General features: G+C 36.6%; 1 protein-coding gene across 1 annotated transcript in view; it reads right to left on the reverse strand.

The window, feature by feature from the left end:
• Positions 1-20934: 20934 nt before the first annotated feature.
• The window catches only part of MMRN1 (multimerin 1), a 57782-nt gene continuing 55216 nt past the window's right edge, over positions 20935-23500 (reverse strand). Inside the window, exons 7-8 of the mRNA XM_032861685.1 lie at positions 23019-23171; positions 20935-21788 (exon numbers count right to left, since the gene is read on the reverse strand). Coding sequence (XP_032717576.1) covers positions 21367-21788; positions 23019-23171 — 575 coding nt within the window. The 3' untranslated portion in view covers positions 20935-21366. The remainder of the gene's footprint in view (positions 21789-23018; positions 23172-23500) is intronic.

Raw genomic sequence — 23500 nt, forward strand, 5'->3', positions numbered from 1 at the left:
GGGGGTGCCTGGGTGGCTCAGTGGGTTAAAGCCTCTGCTTCGGCTCAGGTCACGATCCCGGGGTCCTGGGATTGAGCCCCTGCGTCAGGTTCTCTGCTCAGCGGGGAGCCTGCTTCCCTCCCTCTCTCTCTGCCTGCCTCTCTGCCTACTTGTGATCTCTGTCAAAAAAATAAATAAAATCTTAAAAAAAAAAAAAGAAAGAAAGAGCCTTTGGAAGCCGTGGTGTAGACCTCCATTTCACTGTATTAGTTATTCAGATAGTTGAATATTATGTCCCATCAATTACCTGGAGAGACAGAGTTAAGCATTTTGTGGCCAAGATCCTCCCTCGTGGGGATGCAGGGAAGGCCAGAAGAGTTTTCCTGCTTCCCGAATCATTTTTTTACAGCCAGATCAGCACACTTTGCCCCCACTTTATTTGTTTACACTCCACACATCAGGTTTCCTAGCCAAAGGGAGAGAGAGAGAGAAAAAAAGCTAAAAAAACAGCTTCTTAGATGATTCCATTACACCACGAGGGTGTTGGTAGGGTAAAATTGCTGTTGTCAGTTGTCACTGCAAACTTTTCTAGCTTTCACATCAGTCCTATTAGCTGAAAAACCATACGATATAAGAAAAAAACATTCAAATTTAAGCTGAATATTCCACAGTCACTCAAAGCTGTCAGAGGGAGGGATGAAGAGATAAAATTGGCATATCCTGGAAATAATTGGGTCAGGCCTAATGCTGTTTGAAACTGTCATATGTGAGTACCTATTGAGGAAGTTTTTCCAAATATGAATGCGTTCAGTCCCATCACACTGTGTTTGAAAGATGAGCTTTGACAAATCCTATGTTCTGATTCTTGTTTCCTGATTTTATACTCAGGAAAATTCTTAATTTCATTCCTCTACATTCTTACCAGTTCTTGTTATATTCAATCGTTTTATTTTTAGCAATTCGGTGGTGTGTACACATATTTTGTTGTGGTTCTACTTTGCATTTTGATGTTGTGCATCCTCTTAAATGTTCTGTGTCCATTTGAATATCCCTTTTTGTCAAGTTCCTGAAGAAGACTTATGCCCATTCCTCTTTTAAGCTGTATTTTGCTTATTGATTTATAGGAGCTCTTTGTATGTTCCAAATATAAATCTTTAGTTGGATATGTGTATTGAAAATAATCTCTTCCATTCTGTAAGTTGATTTTCACTTTCTTTGTGTCATTTTTGTACATGGACCAATTATTAATTTTAGTGTCAAGCAAATTATCTAATTTTTCCTATTATTATTAAAAAGATGTTATTTGTCAGAGAGAGAGCACAACCAGGGGGATTGGCACACAGAGCAGGCAGAGGGAGAAGCAGACTCCACGGCCAAGAAGAGAGCCAGACGTGGGACCCCATCCCAGGTGTCTAAAATCATGACCTGAGCCAAAAGCAGATGCTTAACCAACTGAGTCACCCAAGCACCCTAATTATTTTTCTATTATGACAGCGCTTACACAACCATTTTTAATGTTTGTAATTAATTGTGTGATCAACGAGCTGCATGAGTTTAAATAATTATTTTGAAGCACATGGTTTATGGAATAACATCAACTATAAATCTTCAGGTGCAGACCCCAATTAGATTTCATTCCCAACTATTTTAATGGGAGTTGTGTGTCAGTGTAGCGAAATAGGGAAGAGAGTGGATTTTGGCATGAGACATGGTTCATATCCTTCCTCTGACATCCATTTCAGAGTAGTGGATAGTCTAAAGTTTGTGAGTATCTCAGTAACTTCTTATGGAAAATAGGGATAACAATGTCTACCTGGTAGACTCATTTTGAGTTTTAAATTGTTATATCAAGATGTCTTAATATAATGTTATTCTAAGACACTTTTGGAAGCACTTAAAGGAAGGAAAGTACCAAAATGTTTTCTACCTGAACTACAGTAGGATCCAGGAAAGTGCTTGCTGTCACTAAATATACGAATCAAAATGTCCCTATAGCTGTGGAATAAATATAAGTCATATGAAAGTGAGAATTATAAAGCAATATTCAGGTGATGGATGGGTGCTCACAATTTTACTTTACAAATGACACTCAGGCACTTAATCTATTTGTAAATTGCTTTTTGAGAGATGAAAAATAAACTCATATATCATAAACATAACAATGTCGACTGAAACTGTACTTCAGAATCATGGCCTTAAAAGGAGAATATAACTTAGATTCAACAATTCCAGAGCCACCTTTATTCAATAACTAAATCCCACGGGTCTTAATGGTGTGTTTGAAACAAATGGGAAGACATTCAGCCATATTAGCAATAAGGTGCTGTATATACTGCATGCATAAAGAACAGCCTTATGTAAGGCAGTAACATCTGCTGTAAAGGAAAGTGTGGACCCATGATCAAGTATGTCAAATACAGTACACAGGCCCAACAATGTGGAAGTTGACAGCATGCTGTTATCAGCATACCCGAGCAAATGATTGGTACAATACTCTGAAAGAGGCAGCCATCATGCTGTGGAAAGATCAAAACATAGATAGAAACTTCTCATTAAGGTTGTTAGGTTGGAGGCAATTGTGTAAGTGTGTTGTCAGCGCTTTTTAAAATGCTCTTGGCTGGAGAAGGCAAATTGCTTGGTAGCAAAGTAGAATTAAATATCCCCTATAAGCTATCTATTAGAAATGACCTCTGTACCCTCTTATTATTTTTTTAATTCACAGTCAGTGTTTTCCACTACGGGCAAATACTTCTAAAAATTTGCTTGTTAACATAAATAAGCTGTATAGAACTCAATATCTCCTCTAAGCGAATTCACCCAATTGGTCCATTTATAGGTATAGATGATACAGACATAGATATAATGTTATCAATTTATATTAACATATAAATTAATATTATATCCTTAATATATATTATATATTACATGTTAATTTATGTATCACTGTATATATTGTGTATAGCTAATACATGTGTATATGAGATTATATATGAAATATATGTATTCATTTCTAGGGCTGTCATAATAAAATTCCACAGACTAAACTTAAACAACAGAGATTTATTTTATCTGGAAGCAACAAATCTAAGGTGAAGATGTTAGCAGGTTGGCTTTCTTCTGAGGCCTCTCTCTCTGGTTTACAGATGGCTACCTTTTCACTGTGTCTTCCTGGTGTTCTTTCCCCTGAGACCATGCTCTCTAATTACAAGGACATAAGTCAAAGGATTAGGCCTACCCTAAAGACCTCATTTTAACTTAGTGACTTCTTAAATACAGTCCCATTCTGAAGCACTGGGGCTTAGGATTTCAACATCTGAATTTTGGGGGGGGGTGCACAGTTCAACCCATCACAGTATATTTTATATGAATTATGTGTACTGTCATATGGTTAATAGAGTTTGCTTAGAGTTGCTAAATTTTACCATTAAGTTCAGTGTTGCATTTTCATTTATAGAAATGTCTTAAATAATGTGAAATAGGCTCTAAATTTTAGATCTCAACTGTTATGAAAGTGGGGAAAGATGTCTATAGTCTTATCTCAAGTGATCCTTGAGTGACACTTCCAGGAAAACCACAAGTGTTGAGGGGTTGAATTGACAATCTCAGTGTCAAGAGCCTGAAAACCCTGACAATTCCTTTTCTGAGCTTTGTCCCACAGGACATTTGAATTATCCTTGGAATACAGCATTCCCTTCTGGGTGGGACACTAGGAAAGAGGCATTGAGGAGAAATAGGAAGGCCATAGAAATTATTTTCTATGTGACTCTATATAACTGAACTAAACTCACTTGTGAGAATAACAGGAAATGTATTTTACCTTAATACTGAGAACAAGATATGTGCCTTAAAATAGAATGGACTTTTCATTATGTAATAACCCCCACTATCCAATAAAGTATTCAGAGGCAGGATAATCCCTAGACCACCTTCCATTTAAATTCCTTTTAATTTCTACTGTTAATGTAACTGGATTATTTGCATATCATCTAAATTCTGCATGTAATTACTGATTTGTCTTCACCCAGAGAAAAGAAGGTCAAAAGCTGTGAAATACAATAGGATAGTTACCATATTATTCTCCTTAATTTAATACTTTCTAATTCCATTTATTTATTACTAAATTATTATTTAAAATAATTTATTATGGCATTTGTTATTAATTTATGGCTATTATTAATTTCATAATTTAAAAATCAGGATGAGAACTTCTTTTTAGTGACTTCTTTTTGTATTAAGCAGTTGTGTTCTCCTCAACATAAAAGCCACTACATACCGATTCATCCTTTTTTTGTTTTAGTTTTGGTTTTGGTTTTTTTTTCAGAGAATGGATTGTGCAACCCATTGTGTGGCTTAAGAGCTATGATAGTTTTCCACACTATGCAAATGGATTTTTTGGAATAATTTCAAGAATGTTGCCCCAATCCGATTGTATCTCTACTCTTTGTATTGTCTCCTAATTCATGGCAGATCAAATGACTAGTCGAAATGAAGAAATTTTTATTCACAATGATATAGAAAGGCCTGTGTGAGGGAGCTGTTCTCCAAGAGAGACGCAGGAGTAAGAGGGAAGAAGATGGGGTTAAGTGTTGAGAAGTGTGACCAAATTAGATTCCTCTGGGTGTTGTGTTACCTGCATAGGATCATGAAGTCAGGAGTCAGGTTTCACCTGGAGGGGAGCCAGTACTAGGAGAAAGGGAAACAGATTTGACCCTGGTGTTTGTGACAGGTTGATACCATTACACCTGACAAGTAATTTGGTAATTGAATATTAAGTTGTTGAATGTTAAGTTGAATTTTTTTCCCAGTATTTTGTTACAGTCAAGAGAACACGTCATAAAACAATAATAAAATATTACCATGGTTGTTTTTCTCAAAATCAGGCATTTTTATACAATAAAAATAGTTTTAATCTATAATCATATTATAATTCATGTCAGTGTTATTATTCTCTCCTCTAAATGGAACAAAATATTTACTTACTTTATGCTATTGCATAAGTGGAATTCTGGATTTCAGAAAATAATTTCATGTTACATTTTCCCTTTTCTATGCTCTCATTTTAAATATCCAGCTTCTTCCTCACAGACTGACTGTTTTACTAGAGGTGAATGACACACTTACATTTCAGAAGTGGATGGGAAATCCAGAGAACAAAACCATTTTCTCTTGGTGCTTCCCCTCCACCCTCGCCCCCTACTTCAGTTTTCCAGATGTATATGTATATGCGACAAAAGAAAAACATAGTATCTTGTGTTAATTCATTGTCAATTTTCATCTTGTTGCTTTTCTTTCTCTCTGCCAAATCAGTAATCTGTCGACAGCACGATTGAGTCAGTCTTAACCTAGTTAATTCTAGCCACATCTTGCTCTACCTAATTGCATTCTTTGTCATTGGATGTTGGGTTGTTTTAATATGCTGCTTCTTTCATCAATACTCTTTTACTCAGAATACCTTTCTAGAGTGGTCTACTAGTCTGATCTGGTTTTTATCAATACATAACACTTCCAACACCAAATGTTTGGGTTTTTCACATCAAGCAATTCTGTAGTCTCTCTGGACACCAATTGGGTGTCCTGCAATTTAAGTCAATTCTGACACTAATTACTCAGGGTTAGTGCAGACCTGCAGGTTAAGGGCTCAGTCCCGTAAGACTGCCTCCCCACATTTAAATGTCAATCACAAGTAATAGGTCCCCCGATTACCCACATTTCTGTCCAACTTAGCTACAAACTGGGGGTCCCCATGACCTCCTCCTCAGGCTTGGTAATTTGCTATTGTAGCTCACAGAACTCAAGAGAAAAACTCTACTTACTATTACCAGTTTAGTATAAAGGGTACAGATTCTGAGGTACATAGGGTGAGGACTGGACGGTCCCAGGTACAAAAGCTTCTGTTTCCATAAAGTTTGGGGTATACCACACTCCCACATACAGATGTGTCCATCACCCCCGAAGCTCTTTGAACCCTTTGTTTTAAGGTTTTAAAGGAGGTTTTCATTATCTAGACGTGATTGATTTAATCATTGATCTTTAATGATTAACTTAATCCTCAGCCCATCATCCTTTCTGGAGGTCTAGAGGGCACAGCTGAAAGTGTCAACCCTTGCATTATATGGTGGTTCCTCTGGCAACCAGCCCTCATCCTGAAGCTTTGTAGGGTTCCAGCCATCAGTCATCTAATTAATATAAACTCAGGTGTGGTTGAACGGGGCTTATGAATAAAAGACACTGCTCAACCATATCACTCAAGAAATTACAAGGGTTTTAGGAACTCTGTGCCATGAACCTGGGATAAAGACCAAATATATATTTCTTATTACATCACCCACATCACAAGTGGATTGAACCCCTCTGTGCAATAGCCATTCAGAACATGTCTGACCCTCTGCTTGAGTGACAGATAACTAAATCCATGCAGGAATCTACGTGGATTAAGTTTGAAATCTATGATTTACCTGTACCATAGGCGAGGAACTTCATCATGTAAAAAAGCTTTAGCAAGGCGACAGAAATAGAAGGAAATCATGAGTGGGAAATTCATTTTCATATTTGAATGTTTCTGTTCTATGTTGGCTTGCTCAAGAGATTCCTTATAAAATATTTTCTATGGCTTTGTCCTTATATTTGTCTCAGGCAAGATTTGGAGAATCTCAAAATATTTGTTACAAGTGAAATCTCTTTGAAATTAGGAACAAATATTTTGTTGGGTAATAAATTGAGGTAGACAGCCCTGAGCAGCACTATACAGACACCCAAGAAGTTTGTATCACATTTTCTGAGCCTCGAGGTTGTTAATTATTTGTTGCCATCATTTCTTAAGTGAAGAATTCCAGAAACACTACTAGTGAATACTCAAAGAGTACTGATTATGTAGCAATTACTATTCTAAATGTTGCATGTTAATTAATTCAATCCCTGCACCAACCCTATGAGTTACTTATTATTATTACCATTATTATTATTATTACTTTTTTTTAACAGAAGATAAAACTGAGACTCAGAGAGACTCAGTTACTAATGAAAGGTCACACAGCAAGTAAGTGGCAGAGCCAGGTTTTGAGTTAAGCAACCTTGCGTGTGACCATTATGCAGTCTGCCTCTTAAATAAAACCTTTTCGTTAATCTGCTTTCCTTTTTTGTCTTTTCCAGTGTGCTAGAGAGGGGGATGAATATTTTTATCCAATATTTGAAAATTCCTACTTTAGATAATTCAGTCAAGAAAGTTTAGTGAAGGGGCGCCTGGGTGGCTCAGTTGTTAAGCGTCTGCCTTTGGCTCAGGTCATGATCTCAGGGTCCTGGGATCGAATTCCACATTGGGCTCCTTGCTCAGTGGAGAGCCTGCTTCTCCCTCTCCCACTCCCCCTGTTTGTGTTCCCTCTCTCACTGTCTCTCTCTCTCTGTCAAACAAATAAGTATAATCTTAAAAAAAAAGAAAGTTTAGTGAAACACTTTACCAATACTGAACCAAGCAATTTTTAGCAATATAAAATGATTTCCTTAATTTTCATGCAATTTTGATACATTAGAACAGCTTGTGAAGTTCCATAGTTTTAACTTTTACCTGTTCTCTGTGATTTGTTATTTTGACATTTATGATTCATATAACACCTAAAATAAAATATACTTACATGGAAAATTCTTTTTTATCTTGGTAATTATTTTTTTTATATTCGTTTGTAACTAACCTTTTTTTTTTCACATACTTGCAAGGTTAAAACATCTTACTAAATATAAAGAAAAATGTGAATTAATACAGTATCTGAAGTCCAACGAGTAATTTTCTTCTTCATATGCCTTCATTTCCTATGTCTTTTCCCTAAACAATGATGTGTTAGTTCAGGCTGAGGTAACAGGCTCTTTCACTTCAGAATTATAACTGGGGCCCCAGAGTGCAAGAACACCTGGCTCCGGGAGTCCCAAACAGATCATGCTCAGCCACTCACTGCGACAAAACCCAAAAGCAAAGAGAGGAGTGGCAGTAAAACAAGAAAGGAATTTAGTTCAGTGAGACCAACACTGGAAGACAGCTGACGAAGGTCTCAAAGACAGTCTCCAAAGTGCTGTAAATACTTCTAGGTTTGTATAAAGAAAACATGGGACAAAGGGTTATGGGTGCGTGCATGTGGGCAGTGAAAGTCAAATTGCTCCTTGTCTTGGGGTCAGTCCCGTGGGGGCTTGCTGATGTCAGGGCGGTCCCTTTTGCTTGAGGGGGTAATTTCAGTTTCGGTCACAGGATGCCTTGCCTGCCGGGTCTTTCGCCAGAGTTAAGAGATTAGCTGGAAAGAAGAACTTAATCAATTAGAAAGTACAAACTAATGTCATAATGGAGAAAAAGTCCGCTTTCAGATGTTTGCAATCCAGGATGCAGACAAATCTTTTAATCCATTTTTGCCCTTCAGTGTTTCAGTCTGTCACACATGTTTGTGCAAGTTTTCTTCTGGTGACATGGTATATTTTGCCCCATTCATTTTCATGAGGTTTCTCACTCCACTAATTCTATTCATTTTGTTGCTTTTCTTTTTCTTTGTTAAAACTTGGATCCCACGGTAAGCAAGTATGGAGAGCTTGCTAGTCATCTCTTCTGTGCGTTCCTCTCCCCTTCACAATCTTCTTTCTAGCATGACAGTGCCAGCTGGCCATAGATTTGCTAAATACGAGCCATTGTGTTTAATGTTTTACATGCATTGTCATCCACGTAAGAATCCTAATAATAAGTAGGAACTAATTTTTATGTCTATTTACAGATAAAGAAAATAAAGCATGGGAAAGTTAGTCAAATGGCCTAAGACCGGAGTTTGAACACAGTCAACCCTTGCCCGTCAGATCCCCCATCCTTCCTAGACTGCTTCTCACATAAACTATGGTTTGACCACCTGACAGCTGATTTTCGTGTAGGCAGGCCAGCTCTGAGGACCCAGAGTAGCGCCGGCATGACCAGCCAAGAGGGTCCATGGCTTTCTGCAGGATGGAAATCAAACGCTACTTGAGAGGAAGCTACTTGGAGTTTATTTAAAAATGTAGAGAGAGTGTAGAAACAGAGTATCTGGGAGACTCAGAAAGGAAAGAAGGGTGAGTCTCTTCTTTGCTTGGGACCTGGGTTTTTTTTTTTTTACTGAGGACAGTGGTCTGGTGCACCTGTCTTCTCAGGCATCCAGGAACAAAGACAAGTGCTTAGGTGTTCTTCTTAAGCCACTTATGCCCTGGAGCCAGGGGTCCTGGTGAGTCAGTGGTCTTGGAAAACGTTCATGCTGACTCTGCCCAGTCACTCTTCAGATGTTATCTATTGTTGTGGAAGCCTCCAAGGAAATTATTAAATCTCTGACCTTTACCAGGAGAACATACATTATTTATTGTATAAGATGTGTGTGAGGCAGCGGTGTAGGATCTAGCAAGAATAGAGGCAGGGAAAGGAGGAGAAGAAAGTGGAATTTCAGGAGGTCCCTTTAGTTTCCTGTCCCAGTTTCTAACCTTGTTAAGAAAGGAACACCTGGGGGCACCTGCGTGGCTCAGTGGGTTAAGCCTCTGCCTTTGGCTCCAGTCATGATCCCGGGGTCCTGGGATCGAGCCCCACATCATGTTCTCTGCTCGGCGGGGAACCTGCTTCCTCCCCTCTCTCTCTGCCTGCCTCTCTGCCTGCTTGTGATCTCTCTCTGTCAAATAAATAAATTCTTAAAAAAACAAAAGAAAGAAAGGAACACCTGATGATCTTGGCACCTCAATCTGTATAAATTCCAGTCAGAACATTTGATGTAAGGGAAAAATAATGAAATAAAAAGTTTTAGCAACATGCAAACAGTCAAACTGTAGTTTATAAGTGATTCCTATAAGCTTCTATTTGAATCTGATCCAGTTCCACAGATTTAATTTAATTGTTATACTGAACAGACAGATGATTACAGGCAACTGCAGTTATAGGGAAAAGATAGTTTTTTTACTTTTACTATTTCACACACCTGTGTATAAAAATTAAGCAATTTTTATGGCATCCTCTGTTGAAGTTACGTTTTAGGCAACATGATATATTTGTGAACAACGAAAACATATGTCTTATGAACACTTCACTCATACATTTATTTCTCAAATCAAACATTCAGTAAACAAATACTAAATAAATGCCTGCTATATGTTGGTCATTGGGCTGGACCTTGTGAATATGGCAAAGATCAAGAAAAAACAATGTTAAAGCCTTGTGGAGTGGCTTTAATAAAAATAATAACTAGGTATTGCAGATTTCTGATTCTAGGATTCTTTTTCTCCCCCTCTTTCTTTAAATTTCTGCAGTAGCTATGCTGAATATAAATACTAAATACCAGTGTTTCTTTGTCATGAAAAGCAATATGTATAGGGTTTCAGAAATCCTTTCTTTTTTAAAATTTCAGTCATTTGCAAAGTAGGTTTGATTATTTAGAGAGGTCTATAAATTATCCTTTATTCAAAATGTCTATAATTTTAATCATGTTATTTTAATTGCAGTAAGTTGTAAATTTGCAATAAAATAACAAGAAGGGAGGCTGTAACAGATGTTCTGTCAGCACATGTGATTTCATCGGAGACAATCAAGCATTCATCATGCTTAATCTTCATCAATTGAAATGTAGTGATTTTCAATAATGTGAGTGCTGTACACTCAAAAGGTTTCTGATACTTAGGAACAAATTTTTTGACTGGGACCTTTTTTTGTATGGTGGCTAATTTACCCCAAGGATTTCTTCATCCATTATTAAATAATTTTGTTCAGGGGCTCCTGCGTGTCTCAGTTGGTTAAGTGTCAGACATTTGGTTTCCTGCTCAGGTCACGATCTCAGGGTCCTGAGATCCAGCACCAAGTCAAGTGGGGCTCACTGCTCAGTGGGGAGTCTGCTTCCTCTCTCTCCTCTGCCCTTCCCCCCACGTATGCACTCTCTCTCTCTAACATAAATAAATAAATCTTTAAAAATAAATAAATAGATAATTTTATTTAGTTGTGTATTATGTTCATATTACTCAATTATAAAGGTAGCTATTGCTTTTCGTGGAGACAGTTTGGTGTTTTTTTTTTTTTTTGGTCATTCCATATTTTTTGCACATGGCAAATATTTCACCTAGTAAGTAATATTATCTATGTTTAAACTGGATGCAATCTGTAAATAATGATGTTAAATTATTTCTTTGGAATATACTGCTCAGATGACAGTTTAATTTATTTAGATAGCTATAGAATTCTATGAGCAGCACATTAGCAGTAATATTTTCATAAAGAAAATACAGTTAGGGCCTGCTTCACTACTGTACACAATGAAAATAAATATCATTGAAAACATAATACTGCCTAGGGAGTATTTTGAATTATTATTGGACCTTAGAAAATATGGGGTAAAAATAAATGTGACAAAATGATCATCAGGGTTTTATAATCTGTCCATTCTTTAGATGATGTTTTACGGGAAATTGTGTAAGAAATGCAGAGTGGGAAGGAAAAAGGACAGGAGGGAGTAGAAAAGGAATAGGAGATAAGCAGAGAAAACACAGGCAGTTAGATCAACAACAAAAAAACAAACTAAGGTAACCGGGGAGGCAGATGAGGTGGGGGAAGGGCAAGGGGGGAGGAGAAAGAGGAGACCAGGGTTACAAAAGAAAAGGGATCAGGAAACTTAAAGACCAAAGCTTTTCCTTTCACTAGCAAGGCCAGACATTCTCTGCGGCCTTTCAGAGGCTCACATAGAGAATCAAGCTGTTGGGTAATGGGAAGGTGATCTCCTGCCTTGAGGCTTACTTTCATAGAAAAGGAGTGGATGTGGGGGAAGAAATGAATAAAAGTTCCTGCCATTGAGACCTGGGGAGAGGCAATTAGGTCTTGGCTAGTTCTCAGGTACTGCAAATGCCATTTGTCTGCCCCTGAAGCATCCGAGTCACTGGGTAAATGACAGTGTTTGAGAGGCTCCTGAGGAGATGTGGGGACAGGGAGAATGAATGTAGAGGTCAAAATAAGATGTAAAGTGGGCAGAAAAGGAAAAGAATTACTCTTATTTCTTTACCTTTTCCAACTAAAGGCTTGGAAAACAAAATAGGGTAACTTCCAGAGTATCTTTCCATTCATTCTGAAAAACCGTCATTTTAATCTTGGATTGTGTTCTACCTCAGGAAGGGAAAATCAGAAGAATGTGCCTCTGATATTTGTTCTGAGATTTTATAAAAATCTCCCCCCAGGTTCCACAGTTATTTTTTAATATATTTGTTTACCAGCATTCTCTCCTTTTCCGAAAGAGATGCAGGTGAAATCGATGAAATTTTATCTCAGGTGGAAATTTTCTTTTATATTTTAGGAGCTGTTTTGGAGAAAGAGAAGTATGTACTACTACAATCATTTTCTGATCAATTTCTATGCAGAACCTACTTTCTATTAAGGGGAATCTGAATTCAGTGCAGATTCATTTCAAAGCCACGTCTCTAAGAAATTAAAAAAAAAATCTATAGTGGGGCGCTTGGGTGGTTCAGTGGGCTAAGCCTCTGCCTTAGGCTCAGGTCATGATCTCAGGGTCCTGGGATGCAGCCCCGCATTGGGCTTTCTGCTCAGCGGGGAGACTGCTCCTCCCTTCCCCCTGCCTGCTTCTCTGCCTACTTGTGATCTCTGTCTGTCAGATAAATAAATAAATAAATAAAATCTTTTAAAAAATAAAAAAATCTATAGCATTTTTTTTTCACTTTTAGAGCTCAGAAAACACAGAAAGTCTAAATTTGCTAACTTCTTACATTTACTCAGCAGCAATGCCTGTGTAGAAACTCAGCAAACCCATTACTGGAGCTTAAGCTCCTTTTATTAAAAAAATGTGCCCACTTTCCCCATCCATGACTTTTATTATAATTTACAGAGTGCTTCATAGGACTTCAGGAAGTATGCTCAACAACACACTGGTAATCATGTTATTAGGAAAAATCATGGGATTCTACTAAAAGAAAATGTGTGGGGTGTTAAGTTCCTCTCTTGTTAGACAATTTGTCTAATAAGTTGCCATGTTTTAAGAAACAAGAGAAGAAAAAATAACACATTAACCACAAAGAATTTTGGGAAAGAGGGAGTAATTGTTTTTATAATTTTTAAATATTTTTATTAACATATAATGTATTATTTGCCCCAGGGGTACAGGCCTGTGAATCATCGGGCTTACACACTTCACAGCACTCACCATATCACATACCCTCCCCAATGTCCATAACCCCACCACCCTCTCCCTACCCACTTCCGCTCCGGCAACTCTCAGTTTGTTTTGAGAGATTAAGAGTCTTTTATGGTTTGTCTCCCTCCCGATCCCATCTTGTTTCATTTATTCCTTTCCTAACCCCCAAACCCCTCATGTTGCCTCTCTGCTTCCTCATATCAGGGAGATCATATGATAATTGTCTTTCTCTGATTGACTTATTTTGCTAAGCATAATACCCTCTAGTTCCATCCACATAGTCGCAAATGGCAAGATTTCATTTCTTTTGATGGCTACATAGTATTCCATTGTATATATATACCACATCTTCTTAATCCATTCATCTGTTGATGGACATCTATGTTCTTTCCATAGTTTTGCTATAGTGGACTTTGCTCCTATAAACATTTGGGTGCACATGCCCCTTCAGATCACTACATTTGTATCTTTAGGGTAAATACCCAGTAGTGTAATTGCTCGGTCATAGGGTAGCTCTATTTTCAACTTTTTGAGCAACCTCCATGCTGTTTTCCAGAGTGGTTGCCCCAGCTTGCATTCCCACCAACAGTGTAGGAGGGTTCCCCTTTCTCCTCATCCTTGCCAGCATCTGTCATTTCCTGAGTTGTTAATTTTAGGCATTCTGACTGGTGTAAGGTGGTATCTCATTGTGGTTTTGATTTGTATTTCCCTGATGCTGAGTGATGTTGAGCACTTTTTCATGTGTCTGTTGGCCATCTGGATGTCTTCTTTGCAGAAATATCTGTTCATGTCCTCTACCCATTTCTTGATTGGATTATTTGTTCTTTGGGTGTCGAGTTTGATAAGTTCTTTATAGATTTTGGATACTAATCCTTTATCTGATATGTCGTTTGCAAATATCTTCTCCCATTCTGTCAGTTGTCTTTTGGTTTTGTTAACTGTTTCCTTTGCTGTGCAAAGGCTTTTGATCTTGATGAAGTCCCAGTCATTCATTTTTGCCCTTGCTTGATAGGGAGTAATTTGTGTTCCTCTTCCTTCCTAGTTTGTGAGGCTTCCTAGTTTATTCAGAGAATAGCCTTCCACAAAGTCCAAAGGGCAGTATGTATCTTAACATTTTTTCAAGACAAATTCACAGGTTTTCAAAATGGCAGCTGGGGTAAGTATAAACAGTAATTTCCCTATCATAAATTTCCTCTGGGGGAGACTGGATGGCTCAGTCGGTTGAGTATCAGACTCTTGGTTTCAGCTCATGAATTGTGGACAGACCTTCATGCCAGTCTCGAAGCTCTGCAGGGAATGTGGCTGAGAATTTCTTCCTCTGCCTCTACCCCCAATTATGCGCTCACTCTCTCTGTAGAGAATGATTTAAGTGATCTAACTGTAGTGATATAAGGGAGATTAGTAACTGGGGGTCTTGTGCACTTCAAAAAAAAGAATGGCAGAATAAATTCTGCCAAATTCTTTACTCCTGAAAGTGATCATTTTCCCTGAGGTGGTAACTGGCCCTACTGCCGATAGTTTTCTCACAAGGTCACTTGCCAAGATAATGTTTCTACTGGTGTGAAAAAGATGTATCTTGTTGACAAGACTCCATGAATATATTAAGGTTATATCTACGGCATGTAGTAGCTATTTGTCACAGCCCAGAATGAGAGCATTTTAGGAAAATTTGATGTCTTCATCCTAGACCTAAAACCTCTAACAAAAGTAAAATTAGCCAAATACAAATGTCACTTTTTAATTTTCTAGATTAAAAAAAGAGAAAATTTGGAATAGTTTAGGATCAATGATTATAAATTCAAGTACATCTCTGTTAGTTTGCATAAAATGATTTTTCCTAGAAAATTTTCTAAATTTCTAAAATTTAATTAATGAATTTAAGACATTTACTTCTTTCCATTCTCCTAGCATGTTCTGTGCATTTACTAGTATCAATGAACTTCCATTAGCTGCAGTGCCAAGAACCTTAACAGTGGGCCTCATGGAATTCTCAGATGCTGTATAGGCATCTTAGAGTCTGTCCATTTTTCAGAACAGACTACAGAATCAGTTTTCAGATACCAATATTGCTCCATGATATCTACAATGTATTTCTTAAATTTTTAATGATATTCAAGAAAGTCTTTACGGTAGATAGATGGTGTTGTTTTCTGAAACATGTTCTACTTTGAGTAAACACATGGGGAGAGAGAAGCCAAAATGATACAGAAATGCCATGATCGTCTTTGGTTATTGCTTCCATTCATTGCAGGGGGAGGGGGAGGCACACAAAGTTCAGAGTTTGCTGTGAATATAGTGAAAGCTGTGTAATAGACTAAAACCCACGGATGACCTCTCAGTGTGCTGACCATTTAAAGGAAATAGAATTAGAGTATATGAAATAGAATTCTGATTCAAAAGATTTAATGACAAGATTCAGAAAGGGCAATTAAAGTTGCATTAAAAAGACACGCGATCTCTGGAGGGTCTTTTAAATTTCACCTACAGAACAATTTCCACACTATTTAGCTGGCTCCTCAGCAGGATTAAAGAGATCTAAACATGTTCATTAAATAGCAAATCTGCAATGATGGGAGAGGGAGTAAGGGAGAGTAAGGAATTGAAAGAGGACTTGAGACTCTGGGATGCATCTCTGTGGGATATTCTCTGTGAACAGCAAGATAACTGTGATAAATCATGAAAATCAGTGCATGTGAACGTATCTAAGAAATTAGAATTAAAAAGTATGTGATCTTGACATATATTTGGTATATAAGTAGCCACTATCTTTGTCAAAATTTAGTATCTTTCTTATCATATATTATCCGTCTAGCAACCTCAAGTCATTTTTGGAAATGGCTAGGTAATATAAATAAATGAATTTTTCCTTCATGTTTTCTGACGAATTACTGTCATCTTAATCTATAGATTTCGTAGAGATAAAGGAATACATATGAGGTCCACTTTATACAAATTATGCACAATCAAATGCTTTAGTGGTAATGGTGGTGGCAAAGATAAATGAGGGGAAATAAATTACAAAAAAAAAAAAGTTTAGAAACTATTTGTAATTGTGTCCTGGTAAGAAAAATCTAGTGAGTTGCTTTTTCATTAGTGGCTGAAGTAAGCAGAGTATAGTAGTACTTATAAAAATACCCACCCTTGGGGCACCGGGATGGCTCAGTGGGTTCATGGGATCTCTGCCTTTGGCTCAGGTCATCATCCCGGTCGGGATTGAGCCCCACATCGGGCTCTCTGCTCAGCAGGGAGCCTGCTTCCTCCTCTCTCTCTGCCTGCCTTTCTGCCTACTTGTGATCTCCATCTGTCAAATAAATAAATAAAATCTTAAAAAAAAAAATACCCACCATTTGGGTTGTGTCATGTAGTATTCTTATCTTAACTTGAATGAATTTGATATAGTATTTGTTAATCTAAAAAATAAGAAATTTAAATAAATGTTTGAATCCAAGTTTTTTCAGATACCCTGAAAAGACACTGAAAATTAAAAACAAACAAACAAACAAACAAAATGTACCAACTCCTAGATTGTGTCATGGAGCATTTTTCCCTGTGATTGTCAGTGAGCTCAATGATAAAAGTATTTGTTTGATGCTAATAGGAAATCACATTTCAACCAGGATCTGCTATAGATTGATATTTTTTAAACTAAGGAAATAACATCTTAAAATATTCTAAATATTACTACATTCGACACTCGGTAACTGTAAAACATCTTGACTAAAGCCTTTATCAATTCGTGAAGCAATCCATGAAAAAAAATAATGAAAACTCCAAAATTTGGACTTTTTCCAGAGTTTGGGATTGTTTAATTAGAATGTCAGCTCAGAGAAATGAACACTACTTTGCTGTTGTTTTCCCTAAACACAAACACAATATAACTCATTGAAGATTCTCACTGAGCTGTGGTAAAAGCTCTCAAGGGAAGTATCTTTAGAACACTCCTCAGCTTGTTGATGAAACCCTGGATTTGAAACCACTGGGGCAACAAACACCTTTGCCTCTGACAGTGGAAATCTACCCAACTAAATGTACAGTCTAAGAAGGCCAGGCTTATCATTCCTGCTTTAATGGGTCTTGTATGTACCTTGGGATAGAGGATAGAGGAATAGGTTTGAATAATAAGGAAAATTTTATCAAATTAAAGATTGCCTTTGATGAAGATGAAGAAGATAAAGAATGCTACTCAGCTAGTTTTTAATATTAAAAAAAAAAAGTACCAGGTGGTCTATACATTTTCTATAGACTTGAATGAAAAGTATGTGATTAAACCTTGTTTTATAAATATATACATTATAATTTAGATATTAGATACATATATACATTTATATTAGATATATTAGATAAATGAAAATTTTAAGTTATATAACTGAATGCATATATAATATTAATAGAAATATATAACCTATAAATACCATTTATATATAATGTAGCTGAAATTTTACAAATTAGAAATTCAGTTAATTCAGTAAACTTAAATTTTGAAACAGATGAACAACAACAAAACAATCCCCTCTAAGGAGATAAAATAGACTAGTCAACTGAAAATCAACATAGCTTATTTTAATAAATTTAAATTGTCATTTCTTAATGCTTAAATGATATTAGCTCATTCTTCCAAAGTAACAGTTCTGACTGATGAAAGAGAGTAAGGAAGAGCAATTTAGGTGCACCTGGCTTTGAATATGAACTTCTTCAATTCCTGGAGTGATCCAAAGGAGGTAATGGAAGCTTGGTCAGAGATGCAGAAAAAGGAGGGGATGGTTATTAAAGATACATTTTCCTCCTTACAGAGCTATTCATGATTTCAGTGGTAATAAATGTCAGCATGAGTCTGGATAATGTATTTCAAATACAGCATCTGTCTGTACTGATTTATTTGATATTTATTTTTATATTATTTAAAAAACATGATTTATCCTGCCTGTCACAAAGTAGGTATTTATTCAATAATTGATGAATGAATGGATATGAGATTGTCATCAGTAACTAGGGTCCTACTGTACTTTAGGAGCTTGCTGGGCAGAAAGGTCTGGCAACAGAGAAGAGCTCTGGAATTCAACTACAAAATAATATCCATGAAAGTCTCTCTCTCCATAGGAGAAATCAAGAAAACCTTAGTGCTGTATTTTTTTTACACATGGGTAAGTTCGGTTATGACAAGTAGAAATATATTACTAAATTAGTTGTTTTACATTGTTTTGGGTGGATTTTAAAAAAAAAATTGCCAAACAAATCACAGCAACTTAAAAGTTGCTACAATGGCTCTTTGCTATTGGTAGTAATTTGTCATTTGTGTATTTCTAAAATATGTACAAAAATAAAAAATGTATTAATCAATAAAATTCCAAACACCAAAGTATCATTTCATGCTAAATGTTCTTAATTATCTAATTATGAAATCAAATAACTAAATTGTGCATGGCAATGGAAAATATTGTCAAGAGGTTAACTTCCTTATGTTCTAATATTTTAAGATTTTATTTATTTATTTGAGAGAGAGAGAGAGTGCGAGTGTGGGGAGGGGCAGAGGGTGAAAATCTTCAAGCCGACGCCCCAGTGAGCATAGAGCTCAGTGTAGGGCTCGACTTCAGGACCCTGAGATCATGACATGAGCTGAAACCAAAAGTCAGATGCTGAACTAACTAAGCCACCCAGGCACCCCTGTTCTGCTTATATTAAAGTACATTGATATCACTGGAATCTATGTTGAAAGTATATTTGTAAGACAAAAATTCTGCTTAATCTATGAGTACTTGAAAAAATAGAAACATTTTAGATTGTGATGTAATTTTAGGCAGGGACTAAATAAACTATCAAAACTTACCAAATATTTTTGAAAATAAAACATTTACACATAACAGAATAGAAATTGTGAGTCACCAAGCCTCCACTTGTAGCCCGAGTCTATTACTCTGTGAGGCTCTGTGAGCTAATTCGGCTTAACATGAGACATTTGGATGGGCAATACTAAAGTTAATGATACTAAATTGTATATTTGAAAGTTGTTAAAAGAGTAACTCTTAAAAGTTCTCATTACTAGTTTTTGATGTGTTTTGCTGTATGGTGACTAACATAAGGGGAAAAAATTCTCATCATTAAAGAAACAATGTATTATAACTATGTGAGGTGATGAATGTTAGGTAAACTTTCAATTATATCTCAATTAGAAAAAAAAATCATCTCACTCCATACTTTTCTGCAGGGTTGGCCAAGTTTTATCAAGCTATAGTTTGAAATCTTCTCCTACATAATTATTATGAGTTTCATACATGTTGTTGCGTGTCGATTCCTTTTTATTGCTTGGAAGTCTACATATGCATATACTAGAGTTTGCTTAACCATTCTTCTGTTGCTGGATGTGTAAGGGGTACCTAGTTTTTGGCTATCACAAGTAAAACTCCCATGAACATTCACGTCCAAGTCTTTGTATGGAGATATGTTTTCAAGTTTTGACAAATCTGAAATCTTTCCAAGCTTCTGCCATAAGAAAATACCATTTTCACAAGATTGGCAATTATTTAAAAAGCTGTGAATTTTGATGAGGGTGTAGAGGGAATAAAGAACACTCTTCCACATGAGCAAAATGGAACTGAGGATCAGCACAAACTTTTCAAGTGTGATTTGACAGTACTTATCAAAATGAAAAAAAATATGCTTATCCCAGAATTTGCTGGAATTACCCTCTGTGTGCCTCAGTTTCCCAGCAGTGGAAAGATGATGATATTACTTAATGTGTATCTCATAGGTTTAATATGTGATTCATAGGATTATAGTGAACCTTCAAATAAATTAATTCGTGAAAAATGCTTGCCATGCCAAAATTCTTCTTTTTTTTTTAAAGATTTTATTTATTTATTTGAAAGAGATCACAAGTAGGCAGAGAGGCAGGTAGAGAGAGAGAAAGGAGGAAGCCGGCACCGGCTGAGCAGAGAGACCCATGCGGGGCTCGATCCCAGGACCCTGACATCATGACCTGAGCTGAAGGCAGAGGTTTAATCCACTGAGCCACCCTGGTGCCCCCAAAATTCTTTTTCATTATTATTTCCACTCCTACTTATAGGAACCTATTCTTCAGAAACACTTTATCAAATATGTAATAAATGTACCTTTAAGGGTATTCGCTGCAATGTTGTTGTAATAAAACACTATAAACAATCTAAAGAAATTTTTACATAAATCGTGGTAGGTCTGTTGGAGGCAATATGGACAAGGTGTGACAGCTGCTGAGGAGACCTGGCCTTGTTCTAAATCCTGCCTCAGTCTTTGCTAGTCATGGAGCGTGGTCCATTCCTTACTCTCTCTGTGTCTCAGTTACTTCAGCTGTAAAAATGATAATACTAATACCCACTTTGTGAGAGTTTTTGTGCAGAATCAGTGAGATGTTACAGGTAAGTTCCTTAGAAGAGAATCAGGACACAGTGAACATTCCATAAATCGTAGTATTACTTTGGAAGTTTATGTGCCCTTTGTAAGAATATGAGCAGGCCCACATGTGCTGCTGAATAAGGATACTCTCTAGAGGAAGACTTTATTTTCCCTGTAGATATTCTATAATGGGCGCAGGTAAAAGACCCACTTATATATGCTCAGACATAGACTTAAATGTTCAACAATTTGTCAGTTATTACTTTAACCTCTTATTACAGGCAGAGAAAATAGTTAAGCGTATTTCAAGTTTCGAATGCAACTTTCTTAATTTTGGTTACAAATGAAAATTCTAACACATAAAATTGATCAACCCAATAGAGAAGAGTTAAAATCAAAGTTAAAAAACAACAACACTTCTTGGTCTTTAAGTAATTTATTTGAATTGTGAATTTAGGAAATATATGTTATATATTTATATACATAGTGAATAACAAGAGGCAAGCATTTTACTGGAAGGACTACTGTGACTGACAAAATTGAATGATTGCTATTTAATCGGATTACCTTATGTTAAATGACTTAACATGAGAGAATAAGAACCATTATGTTAAAATATTTGTTAAAACGCACTTTGTTTTCTATGCCACTAAATCTCATTAGGAGCAAGAACGTCTTTGTATACAGGTTATCCAAAAGATATTCAAATAACCTTATGACATAGACAAACTTACAGGCTACAGATTAAAAAAGAAGCTGATTTTCATTTCATGTAGAAAAGCCAAAAACAGAGCAGATGTGCAGGCAAAGATAAATAAAACACTGGCTCCTTCTTAAGAAAGGTGATAGTCTGTCTTTTCTTACTAATTTATGTACGGTATAACAAGTAACCACTAAATGTTGTAGCAGGGGGAAATTTGGCAGGAATCGTTCCTTTTACAAGTCGTAACCACACTTCCTGCCCATAATTTAACTCTAATAAAGCATCCCCAGTTAAAACCCTGTCACAGCGTATTTCACCATTAATATTCTCAGACTCAAACGCAAGCTTGTCTCTTCCATCAACCACTAAAAATCCAGAGATATGAGCACTAAATGACTCAATGGTATACTTAAACACATACACCCCAAGATAAGGAATTCTGAATTTTCCAGTTCTTGGTGTATATGAAGATCCATAATTGACGTCCAAATTATTAAATAGGATAGGACCAGGCGTAGACATTCCATATGTGTGAGATGCAAAAAAGGCCACCATTGGTGCATATCTATAAGATCCTTTGGAAAAATCTGTTAAAAGAAAAAAAGGGAGTCAGTTTTCATGTTTTTCTTTTTTTATCATGCTTTGTCTTTCCTCATTTCTTTATCATTTTATCACGTTACAAAAAGGGGTAGCAGAAGGAACCAAGGTCATTCATCAAAATTTTAACAAGGGTATAGGTGTATGGATGCTTGCTTCTTCTCTTGGCTGAATTACCTGCAATCATTTGCTCTCTGTGAGCCTCAGTTTCTCCATTCAGATCAAGATAGAATGATAATAGCGCTTGATATATCCCTCATAGAAATGCCTCAAAGATTAATTTGCATGTTGCTTTGATCTCTCCAGAGATAAAGGAATTCAAAGCACTCTATGATTATTATGGTATGCCAGAATGTTTTAAAGCCCCTTGTAGGAATTGAAGCTGACATGATGTAGAAACAATTTTTCCAGCATCTTGTCAAACAGTTTCTAGAGGCTAAAAGGGAAACCAAATGCAATCATATGCAGTACAGAGAAGTAGACAAAAGCAATTTTCTGTGTAATTAATGCCAAATGTACTTACAAAGGCTGAGATTCAAATAATAGACTAAAAAATTTACTCTTTGCTATGCAGCATATTATTAAGAAAAGCCTGTTTTGAAATATGGTTTTGTGGTCATTAAAGAAAATATATTTTAAATGCTACACAAATTTTTAATGAAAAATTTAGAAATGGTACACTCTTGAAGTTAATTTATAACAAACAATACTTACGAAGGTAAATGGGCCAAAAAAAAAAAAAAAAGGCTTTTTATTTTACTCAGTACTTTTGAGCATGTTCTAACAGTCCTCACCCAGTCAAAATGACACTATCAGCTTAATCTTCATGGAAGACGCGCTAATTACTTTTTACAGCTTCATTTAAATCATATGTGATATGAATCAAAGATATATTTCTTTATCAGCTTGTTTGAGGAGAAGGAGTTTGTACCCATCACATATATGCATCTGTATTTTCTTTTAAGATGCCCGGGAAAAGAAAAAGACTGCCTCTGTCATATCAATATCGAAAATGTCAACAAGTGTACATCAATATGGATTTACCTGGCCGACATTTCCACCTGTAAATCACGTATGTTACTCAGTAAATTTCAGAGGCAAAAGGAATTAACCCTCACGAGTCCAGATGAATCCGGTTTAAACATTCCTTGGTAAACGTTTTCAAGAAGCGTTTCTGTTTAGGATAGCGAGCAAATGCAAGGACGCATGCGCTTTCGTACCTGGCGCTAAAGCGTTTTCTTGCACCAGCTTGACAGTGCAGTTGTCACCCGTGAAAGGATGTCGGCAGGCGCAGACAGAGCTCCCTCTTCCATTTATACACGTGCCCCCGTTCTGGCATGGGGACCTGCTACAGTCTGAATACTCCTCTGTTACTGAAAAAGAGTCAAGATACAAGAGGGTGAAGGTGACCTATTTTCTCGTTGATCTTACAGTTTGAGACAGAATGGGAAAAACGCTGAAGGAGAAATAAGAAAAATGGGTCCCCGGGCGCAGGCTGGCCGCGCATGTAGTCACAGGACTTCATACAAACCTCTCAAGTCTCCGAGCTCCTTTAACTACGTCTTCTAAGTGGGAATCATCCTGTGATAGTCTAAGTGGGGATAATCCACTGTACTTCTTTGTGTGAAAATGTTAAGATTTTGGTCAACTGTAGAACAGAATAGGGTAACTGCACACAGATTTAGATCTATTTGGAAGTGAT

The sequence above is a fragment of the Lontra canadensis genome, unplaced genomic scaffold (assembly GCF_010015895.1).
Source record: "Lontra canadensis isolate GAN:19392208 unplaced genomic scaffold, GSC_riverotter_1.0 scaffold1, whole genome shotgun sequence".
Classification (NCBI taxonomy): Eukaryota; Metazoa; Chordata; class Mammalia; order Carnivora; family Mustelidae; genus Lontra; species Lontra canadensis.